At 47.0% G+C, this 11,446-nt stretch overlaps 1 protein-coding gene across 4 annotated transcripts in view; it reads right to left on the reverse strand.

Annotated features, from left to right (window-relative positions):
* SH3KBP1 (SH3 domain containing kinase binding protein 1) overlaps positions 1–3,730 on the reverse strand; it is a 388,693-nt gene extending 384,963 nt beyond the window's left edge. Inside the window, exon 1 of one of the 4 annotated variants that reach the window (XM_074392221.1) lies at positions 3,375–3,730. In XM_074392221.1, the coding sequence (XP_074248322.1) occupies positions 3,375–3,378 (4 nt within the window). In that variant the 5' untranslated portion in view covers positions 3,379–3,730. The remainder of the gene's footprint in view (positions 1–3,374) is intronic. The other 3 variants (XM_074392222.1, XM_010334883.3, XM_003924111.4) reach the window with 3 other exon arrangements.
* Positions 3,731–11,446: the final 7,716 nt, after the last annotated feature.

An 11,446-nucleotide genomic window follows, 5' to 3' on the forward strand; every position in this document is an offset into this window, starting at 1 on the left:
TGTCCAGCTTCCTTAAACGTTTCCCCAAGCCACCTGACACAGGTGCAAGTCGTCTGAGTCATCCTTCCTTGCACCATCTTACTGAGATGCCCTGCGGTTCCCACGGTGTCCGTTCTCCCTCCCTCCCACAAGAACCAGTTGTGGCTGGAGGGCAGTGATGACTCATACTCAACCAGATTTCTGCTCAAACATGATCTTCCTCTAAGACACTGTACTTGGCACTCTCCAGGCTAAGTCAGATTGGCCTTTTCCACTCTTCTCTTATGCACTCTCATGGCTTTAGGCTACATATTGCCATGCGCATTGCATTCAAGTCAGCCTCCATTAGACTGAGAAGCCCAGTCACATCTCTGCTCTGCACCTGCTCTTAGCACAGTGGGTATGCAAAGCAGGTAAATAAACATTGGATGGATAGATGAACAAATACTACTGTATGTAACATACATTAAAACAACTGCAAACTCAAGAGTTGATGAGAGAATGTCAGTAATGCTAAAAGAACTGAAGTAGTAAGAGAAGAAACCACCAAGGTCTGTGCAACCAGGGCCACAGTAAGCTTTTGCTTGATGGACAGAAGTGGGTAAAGCTCATGTACAATTAAGGTGGGAGCCTTTTCTTCCATTTCTAACTCAAGACATTTGTAGAGACCGACCCATTATGTTCATTTTAGCTTTAGTTTACATTGCTAAAGGCTATCGCAACTTTGTTTTTACTCTGGAATTATTTAAACAGAAATCATTTGCTGGGCTTGAAAACCCTTCACTACTCACAGATTTAGGTAACCATATTTGTGTAATTGTAATTATAAGAGGCTTTCTCTGTGTCTGGCACTATAGGCATGCATCTCCTGGCAAGTTCAGAGGGCACATTTTGATGTGCTTTTATAAGAGGTCATTTTGCAACTAACCAACTTCACTTCAGGGTTAGGGATTTGGTTCTTTTCTGTTATTTTTCAGAAAACAAACTGTAAGATACAGTTTTGCTGTGTTATCCATCAACAGAAAACTCATTGTCAGGCCACGTAAGAATATAAGTATATCAGAATCAGGCACAGTGGTGTGAGCCTGCAGTCCCAACTACCTGGGAAGATCTCTTCAGTCCAGGAGTTCGAATCCATCCTGGGCAACAGAGTGAGACCCTCTCTCTTAAAAAAAAAAAAAAAATAAAAATAAAATTGCATCAAATTGATAAACTGGATAAATCTGAAAACCAGAGACTTGGAGGAAAGGGTGTGCCTCTGTGTGCACACACACAACCTCAGCCCATTAGATCACTCCATTGGAAGACATACAGAATGAAGGATTAAATAACTGTACTTCATTACAAATATAATGCTGGAGATGCTTTCAAGAGAGCACATGATCTTTAGCCACAAAGTACTACAAGCACCTTAAATCCCACCATAAACGTGAATTAAATTACATTCGTTTTGATATTATCACCTCTAAGTATTAACTCCTGAAATAAATGAAAATCAATGCCCCCTCCCCCTGCAATAAAGTTTATAATAAAGATTACTTTTGAAAGGACTAACAGCTACAGGAGCACTCTGTTTTTCTTAGGAAGTTCTGAAGAATGAAAACGGTTCAAATTTGAAAAACAGGTCTGTTTCTTCTTAAATGAAACTCAGTCCCCTTCTCATTGAGATACAGAAAACACAATCCGGCCATGGGAGAAGATGTTTGGATCTAAGTTCTTTTTGTGCATGCATAACCCTCTCTGTGACTCACCCAAAATGAAAGGTGATCAAAACAGAATTTTTGGTTACCTCGGGAGAAATTCATCCATTACTAAAGCGGCCTGTGAAGTTTAAAGTATATACTTCTGCCAACGAACTAAATCATCTTAAGGGGCAAAGCAAAACAAGAGTGAGTTAAGGGTTCTGTCCCGCGAAGAGTAGGAGGATTTCATGCCCCTTATGCATTCATTCAACAAATATTTAGGTCCTGCTCTGTGCCAGACACCAAAAAAGGCTGAGCAAACTATGCAACATTGTGTGCTGTCCCTATGGTCATAGAGCTTACAGTACAGGAGATAACTATTACACACAAATATGTAACACTGCTATAAAAAAAAAAAAAGGTACTGTATGAGAAAATATAATGGGAACCAATTTAGACTGGGGATGGCAAAGGGGATCAGAGAAAAGCACTGAGAAAAAAGTAACATTTAAGCCAAGAAGCCAATAGATCACCACTACTTTAGAAAAGGAAAACCTTTTTTTGACAAATGACCACAAATGGGATTTTAACTTTGCCTGTCAACAACGGACTGGGTTAAACCACCTCTTTTCCAATGCTTCAGGCTTTCTGAGTATGCTGACTAGTGTACTGGAATCCTATTACCTGAACACAGAAAGGTCTCACTTTATTATTATTTATTATCATCTGCAGCCTTCCTATGCTTGGCCTAAGAACACCCAAAAATAATCTGCCAGAGGCTGAAAAACAGAGGGTGGCTGTCAGCAAGAACATTATCTGGGTAGATCAAACATTTAATAGCCCAAGTAATCATAAGTCCCTTGCCAATAAAGTGGAAGCTTCTCTGGGCAACAAGGTGGTTCCAATGCTCCGGGGTCTAAATCAAATGGGACCCGGGGGCCTAAAGGTTAGTTAGCTACTTGGAACTGATGTTTGTTTGCTCAGTAAATCATGGACCGGATTACCATTTCCAGGTCCCAGACCCTGCAGACTTAGAGGATGGTATGGAAAGCGGCCTTTTAGGAGCAGAGAGCTCGCTAGCTGGCTAGGCTGGAGGAAGGCAGCAGCGAGAGGGTCGGGGCCTGGAAGGAGCGGGGCGCAAAGAAAGGAGCCTCAGGTGCTCCGGACCCCGGGACTGCGAGCCAGGCCTGGCACTGGGGCGTTTCCCGCCCCACCCCCCCATCCCCTGTCGGCCCCCAGCAAAGGCAACCCACCCCCCTCCAAGACCCTGAGGTTCTAACTTCCCCCGAAGCAGGACCAGGAGGGCACCAGCAGACCGACGCACGGCCGGAGCCCACCAGGTCCGGGTACCCGTGACCGCAGCGCATAGGAGGGCGCGCTCGGGTGCAAAAAAGGCCAAGACAAAATTCTCCCCGCCCACCCGAAAAGCCAACCACACCCCCTGCAACCCTCAGTCGGAGCGGCCTGGGGCCAGCCCCCGTGATTCTCCGCCCAGGCCCCCACGGGTTTCCGTCGGCTCCGCGCGCGGGCTCAGCGGGGACACTGGCGCAAGTGGGAGTGAATGGGGGTGCGAGAGGCAGGCGAGGGCGCCCACTGCGTTGTCTCCCGCCCGGACCCTGCCCCCGGGACGCCCTCCCGGGCTCTGCAGTTCTAGGATGGGCGCGCCGCCCCCAGGCTGAGGTGGACGCCTGGACGCAGGCGGCCCCCACTCACCCATTGGCGTCGAGCCGGGCCGGGCCGCCGAGGCAGCGTGAAAGTTGGCAGAGGCGGGCGTGGGGGTCGGGGCGCCGGGATCAGGGCGCTAGGAACCAAGCTCGGGGTTCTGGACGCGGTGGCGGCTGGGCGGGCTTCTTCCTCAGTGGCGGCGACGGCGGCTCAGCGCCGCCAGCTGCTGCCTCTGCCGCTGCTGCCCCGGGGCGACTCCTGCTGCTGCTGCTGCATCGCGGCCCAATGCGCCCGGCTACGCCGGGTTTCCTGCTCCCCGCGAGTGGAAATTGCGAAAAAAAAAAAAAAAAAAAAAAAAAAAGCGCCGCCCAGCCAAGCGCCCGGCAGCCGCGGCCGCGCCGCCCGCTCTCCCCTCCTCCTCAGTGCCGCCGCGAGGCTCCAGCAGCTCCGCCTGCCGGGGACGCGGGGCCGCCGGGCGGGGGCGGGGCCGGAGAGGGGCGGGGTCCGGGCCGCGTCGGGGCAGGCGCCGGGGGCGTCCCTGCGGCTGAGGCACTCAGGCGCCCTCTTCAACGCCCACGCCGAAGGGACCCTGCTCTGCACGGCTACCACCCACCCGTGGCGGCTGGGCTGACGCCCCGGGAAGTGCCGCGAGACTCCTCGAGACCGGAGGAGAGGGGCTCCGTGGAGGAGGGGCGTGGGAGTGCAGGGGCACGTGGAGAAGGAGAAGGGTGCTGAGCGGGAGGGGGCGACGAGAGGAGTACGGCCTGGGGAGGGAGAACAGGGCAGGCCAGGGACCAAACGCCTGCCCAGGGTGATGGCAGATGACCCTGGGACATCGAGGCATTCAGGAATGAGGCTTCCCGGGGGGCTGTTGCGGGGGAAGGAAAAGGGTCCCTTGGCAGGGAGAGAAACGCGGCGTCCCTTCAGCGCGGCGTGGGAACGCAGGCAGGCCAGGTGCGAGTTCCGCACAGAGGAGGCGGTGGCACCGACGTGGGGAAAAACGGGCGAAGGACGCAGCGGGGCGGAGGGGACGCGTCGCCTTGCAGGGACCTGCCTAAGCCCCGCCCCAGTGCCTGGGCCAGGTGGGGTTCGGGTATTCAGGAATGTTCCCAAGGTCTGGTGTTCCCAGGAATCCGCTGAGATCAGGGCTGGCTCCCTCCCCAAGAGGCATCATTGTGCCTTGTTGACCCCTAGACCTCGATGGCCGACCCTTGAGTGGGCGCTAAAGTGGAAACAGAATCCGCGGGCATTCATGGGCAATTCAGAAGCTCCGTTTTGGGTCTATTCACCACCACATCTTTCACCATAGGTACTCTGCCTGCCACCACATTCCTCTACCGGCCCGTTATTTCCTTTTCCCTTTCCACCATCTGGTGGTAGGAAGTGATAGTGAAGTACATGGGAGACATTGAGGCAAAGAGCACATAAGACAATAGATCAATGGCCCCTGAAAATGGAGGAGGCTGAGGGCTAGTGGACTCAAAAGGGACAAATGAAAGCCGACCCCCTACCCAACAGAGGGGCTGTCTCTATACCTCACCTATGATGGTGAGGCAACTCTTGTTTGAGGTTTTTTTAAAAAAAAAAACCTCAAAGTCAGGGTCTTGCCAACAGGAGATCAGTAGCATCATCTTTCTAAATATTGTTCATGTGTGTCAGATCGATCGAAATTGACTAATCAAGGGACGGGAGGCCCATCCACACGGAGGCTGCAATTGAAGTCCTAGTGTCATCAACATCAGACTCCTTAAGAAGGGATCAGAGAACATGGAGATTAAGAATGTGAAATAGGCCACGTGTAGTGTGGCTCACGCCTGTAATCCCAGCACTTTGGGAGGCCCAGGTGGGCGGATCACCTGAGGTCGGGAGTTCGAGACCAGCCTGAACAACATGGACGAAACCCCATCTCTACTAAAAATACAAAAATTAGCCAAGTGTGGTGGCAGGCACCTGTAACCCCAACTACCCTGTAACCCCAACTACTTGGGAGACTGAGGCACAAGAACTATTTGAACCCAGGAGGTGAAGGTTACAGTAAGCCAAGATGGCACCACTGCACTCCAGCCTGGGTGACAGAGTAAAACTCCTTCTTTAAAAAAAAAAAAAAAAAAAAAGCCGGGCGCGGTGGCTCAAGCTTGTAATCCCAGCACTTTGGGAGGCCGAGGCGGGTGGATCACGAGGCGGGTGGATCACGAGGTCGAGAGATCGAGACCATCCTGGTCAACATGGTGAAACCCCGTCTCTACTAAAAATACAAAAAATTAGCTGGGCATGGTGGCACGTGCCTGTAATCCCAGCTACTCAGGAGGCTGAGACAGGAGAATTGCCTGAACCCAGGAGGCGGAGGTTGCGGTGAGCCGAGATCGCGCCATTGCACTCCAGCCTGGGTAAAAAGAGCGAAACTCCCTCTCAAAAAAAAAAAAAAAAAAACCTGCTCAAATATTCCTGCTCCAGGCACCCTGGTGTCTCACTCATTGCAGGTTTTGTCATATCATGTTCTAATCAGGGCAATCAGGCCTTCTGATACTATCTTAGAGTTGACAAACACTGAAACTCACAGAGCTTGGATAAACCCTCTGCTGTTGGGACTTTTTTTTCCCCCAACCCCTGGTTGGTATGGGGATCTGCAAGAAGAAGTTGGTTGGGGGGACAAAAAGAACTGGTATGGGGGTCTGCACAATTCCAGAGGTGGTTCTCTTTGCTAAGCCCAGGATCAGTGGGTCGTCCTAACCTACTCTCTCAAAGAGCCTCAGACCCCTGAAAGTGACGAAGCACATTTCAACATGGAAACAGTTGTGCTGGCCTTGCAGTGAACTGGTATCTGCGGTGCTAAAGATTCTTGGCTAGCAGCCCATTGCATTCTCACAGCGATGAGTCGAAAGTCTTTGAACATTGTTGATGATACCTTCCCATAGCTGAACTTACCCAGGAGTCAGAGAGGCCGCTATACCTAAGCCAGCAGACAGGGTACTGAACTCCATGGGGCTCAAAGAAAAAGAAAAAATCAGCAGTTTGTCTTATGTCCTGCTTGGTCTCTCTGTCCTATGTTGAGAAGACAGTCTTCTCATTGAATTTTATTTCCAGCGTCACACAGGTGAAGACAGATCACTTGAAGTTTGGGAGGGGGGTTGTTTTGGTTTTTGTCTTTTTTTTTTTTTTTTTTTTTTTTTTTTTTTTTTTGAGACAGGGTCTCACTGTCACCCAGGCTGGAGGGTAGTGGCATGATCTTGGCTCACTGCAGCCTCAATCTCCTGGGCTCAAGTGATCCTCCCACCTCAGCCTCCCAAATAGCTGGGACTACAGGCATGCACCAACTCACCCAGCTTATTTTTGTATTTTTTGTAGATATGGGGTCTCACTATGTTGCCCAAGCTGGTCTCAAACTCCTGGGCTCAGCTGATCCTCCCCTGCCTCAGCCTCCCAAATGCTGGGATTACAGAATGAGCCACTGCACTTGATCCGCTTGAAGTTTTGAGTCTTCTTTAGTCTCTGGTCTATTTTAAGGTATACCTTTTCCTTCTTGGACTGGAACACGGTGTTGCTCCTCCTTGATCTGCTTCCTGTATGGTCAAATTTGCATTACCACAAAAGAAAGACTGATGGCAAGACAACATTTTTGAAAATCCCTGAGCTGTGCCCTAATTTTATTTTGATTTTTTATTTTTTTATTTTTGAGATGGAATTTCACTCTTGTTGCCTAGGTTGGAGTGCAATGGCAGGATCTCGACTCACTGCAACCTCTGCCTCCAGGGTTCAAGCGATTCTCCCGCCTCAGCCTCCTGAGTAGCTGGGATTACAGGAATGCACTACCACGCCCAGCTAATTTTGTATTTTTAGTAGAGAAAAGGTATCACCTTGTTGGCCAGGTTGGTCTCAAACTCCTGACCTCAGGTGATCCACCCGCCTCGGCCTTCAAAAGTGCTGGGATTACAGGCGTGAGCCACCGTGCCTGGCCATGTGCCCTCATTTTAATGCCTTAACTAAACAAAGTTGTGGTGAGTCTATCCAAAACACTGTACTTCGTTTTTCATTTTAAGGTTCTCTGAATTATGAACATGAAAATTCCATTTTTTCACTTATTGTTAGTTCTTCTGAATTGTTCCTATTGTCCTTTCATTTTTCCCTGGAGAAACTTTTGCTGACCAGCACAAGGGAAGTTAACATCAAGATTCAGATCCAGCTGCTGACATGAATAGATGCATAATTTCTCATCCTGCCTCCCTCCTACAAGAGTATCTTTTAACACAATGGTTAATGCAATATTTCAAATGATGTGAATTTATCTCATGAATATTTCTAGAGAAATAGGATTTTATTTAATACCACATCTTTGTCCCACTGAACTCCCATTTTGGGATTAGAAAGTATTGGAGCTGTTACACTTAAAATGATATCATATGACTTAAAGGGCACTGCTGTGCTGCTCAGTAGTAACGTATTTTTGGATAAAAACTGAAAGTGTGGTCAGACATGGTGGCTCACACCTGTAATCTCGGCACTTTGGGAGGCCGAGGCAGGTATATCACTTGAGCCCAGGAGTTTCACACCAGCCTGGACAACATAGTGAGACCCGGTCTCTACAAAAAAAAAAAAAAAAAAAAAAAAAAATATATATATATATATATATATATATATATATATATATATACACACACACACAAAAATCAGTCATGTGAGGTGGCACACACCTGTAGTCCCAGCTACTCAGAAGGCTGAAATGGGAGGATCACTTGAGCCTGGGAGGTTGAGGCTGCAGTGAGCCGTGACTGCATCACTGCATTCCAGCCCGAGTCATAGAGCAAGACCCTGTCTCAAAACAAAACAAAACAAAATTGAAGTATGAGCCTCTGCCTTCATACTTGCTCTGTCTGAGTACTTGGACTCAACATCTGTAATTTGCACATAATAAACAATGGTTTGATAACCTTTAATATCATCTTTACATTCATATAAATTACGTGTTGAGTGCTTTACAAAAGACAGTCTTTATATAGAGCTTCTGATGAGCTTTACGGAGAAATGTAAAAATCTCACAGTGCCAGAAAGTAAAGATGTGCTCAACAAAGGTGCCAGGGCACAGCAGAAGGGCACAGGAGCCGGCTCCAAAGGGCTCCCAAAGGCTGGAGTAATTCAAAGGATAAAATAAATAATGATTGTATTGGAATAAAATTAATATCTTTGAGTCTATAGAAATACAACTAAATGACTGACTAAGGGAAAATATCAAGAAGGGACAAGTCTTCCTTACAGAAGAATTCCAATTACAGTGTAGAAGAAATGAGAGAAAGGGAACATCACATTAGAACATCATAGTAACCGCTAATATAGGCATGATCAACTACCATTTTCCTTAAGGAGAAACAGGATACTTGCATAGCCTCAAAGCATTTTCCCTAAAATAAATATGTCTTAATATTTAAAGTGGGGAAAATAGTAACTTTACTTGGAGAACTCTGGCAAACAGCACTTTTTTTATATACACACACATATATATAAAGTATATATATATGTGTGTATATATATATATTTTATATATATGTGTGTGTGTATATATATATGTACATATATATATGCATACATATACACTTTAAGTTCTGGGATACGTATGCAAAACGTTCAGGTTTGTTACATAGGTATAGGTATACACGTGCCATGGTGGTTTGCTGCACCCATCAACCCGTCATCTACATTAGGTATTTCTCCTAATGCTATCCTCCCCTAAACCCCCACCCCCCAACAGGCCCCAGTGTGTGATGTTCCCCTCCCTGTGTCCATGGGTTCTCATTGCTCAACTCCCACTTATGAGTGAGAACATGCAGTGTTTGCTTTTCTGTTCCTATGTTAGTTTGCTGACAATGATTGCTTCCAGCTTCATCCATATCCCTGCAAAGGACATGAACTCAACTTTTTATGGCTGCATAGTATTCCATGGTGTATGTGTGCCACATTTTCTTTATCCAGTCTATCATTGATGGGCATTTGGGTTGGTTCCAAGTCTTTGCTTTTGTGAATAGTGCTTCTTTTGAGAAGTGTCTGTTCACTTTAAGCAAGCAGCCATGGCTATATGCTGATGGTTTTTTTTTTCTTTTTTTAGACAGGGTCTCACTTGGTCTCACTCAGTCACCCAGGCTGGAGTGAAATGATGCGATCTCCACTCACTGCAACCTCCACTTCTTGAGCTCAAGGTCAAGAGATTCATATACCTCAGGTGTTCACCACCATGCCCTGCTAATTTTTGAACTTTTAATAGAGATGGGGTTTTGCCATGTTGACCAGGCTGGTCTTGAACCCCTAGCTGAAGTGATCCACTTGCCTCGACCTCCCAAAGTGCTGGGATTACAGGTGTGAGCCACCTCGCTGGGCCTGATGGTTTTGAGGCAGGCGTTTCCATTCCTCCTTGGCATCGTGTACGCTGTGTTAAAGTTAACTGATATCTAGATCAAAAGCCACAGAAATATTAATAACAAATGTCTTGCTCTATTATGTTTACCTGGTTTGATAACCTCTCTTAGAATGACCCACTCCGTTCCCTCTTTTTCTTTTTCAGTAAATCTTTTTTAACAAATCTAAGAGGACTGGGTTTACCTGCTCTGTAGAAATGAACAAACGAATCATATCAGAGAAGTAGATAACTTATGAAACAGCTAAACCATGACCTTCTTTACAAGGTTTGTGGGAAAGCCTCACTTTGTAAACAAAGGAAAACACAAAGGAAGAAACTAGAAAGTGAGACGTGCATGTCCACAATGCTACAAAACTGGAATAGGGTGTTCTCGTTTAAAAATCCAAAGAATGCCTGAGTAATCAACTTCCAAGCTGACCAGTCACACGAGCTTGCATCTAAAGTGCGCAAAAAGAGCCCCAGTGCACAGACAAACTTGCCAAGAACATTTTTCCATCCTTTTCCACAGTACTGCTTTCTCTAAGAAAAGAGTAAATTGAGAGAAGACTCCTAGGAGATTAACAAAAAACATGGTTTCTACTGTTTTCTACCCATCCGGCTGGTTCTCTTCCCTGACCAAAATCACAAGGGGTCATGTGTAAGGAATTGCGTTTTCACAATTAAAAGACAAATCAAATGATAATCAAAAAACTTCCCAAAGTGCCAGACATTTATTTAACATCATATGTGTGAAATATGTATTGTAACAAATGTTAACATTAGACCAGGCATGGTGGCTCACACCTGTAATCTCAGCACTTTAGGAGGCCTAGGCGGGTGGATCACCTGAGGCCAGGGGTTCGAGACCAGCCTGGCCGACATGGTGAAACCCCATCTCTACTACAAATATGAAAATTAGCCAGATGTCGTGGTGTGTGCATGTAACTCCAGCTGCTTGGGAGCCTGAAGCAGAAGAGTCATTTGAACCCTGGAGGTAGAGGTTGCAGTGAGCTGAGATTGTGCCACTGCATTCCAGACTGGGAGACAGAGCAAGACTCCATCGAAATAAATGAATAAATAAAGGTTAACATTAAATAGAACAATGTCATTTAACATAGGAATACTATATCAACAGGCCAATTTTTTAAAATGGAAACTGATAAACTAATCGTAGGAGGCTTTTGAGCTCATTGGCAATGAAAATTTAAAAGTAGGAATTGGGCCGGGCGCGGTGGCTCTAGCCTGTAATCCCAGCACTTTGGGAGGCCGAGGCGGGTGGATCACGAGGTCGAGAGATCGAGACCATCCTGGTCAACAAGGTGAAACCCCGTCTCTACTAAAAATACAAAAAGTTAGCTGGGCATGGTGGTGCGTGCCTGTAATCCCAGCTACTTAGGAGGCTGAGGCAGGAGAATTGCCTGAGCCCAGGAGGCGGAGGTTGCGTTGAGCCGAGATCGCGCCATTGCACTCCAGCCTGGGTAACAAGAGCGAAACTCCATCTCAAAAAAATAAAAAAATAAAAAATTAAAATAAAAGTAGGAATTGACTTGCAAAAACAGTTACTCTTTTTGTCCCTGAACCTTCAGGAGAAGCTAAGCTCAGGGGCTCCATCAGAAGTTGGGTTCCTTTGGAGCTCAGCCTCCAGGCTGCAAAGACATTGGCCTGCATTTCTCACAGAGGGAAAAACAAGTGAGGATGCGCAGAGTCTGTGGAACAGACAGCATTTTTCAAAGGGTTT

Source organism: Saimiri boliviensis, chromosome X (genome assembly GCF_048565385.1).
Source record: "Saimiri boliviensis isolate mSaiBol1 chromosome X, mSaiBol1.pri, whole genome shotgun sequence".
NCBI lineage: Eukaryota > Metazoa > Chordata > Mammalia > Primates > Cebidae > Saimiri > Saimiri boliviensis.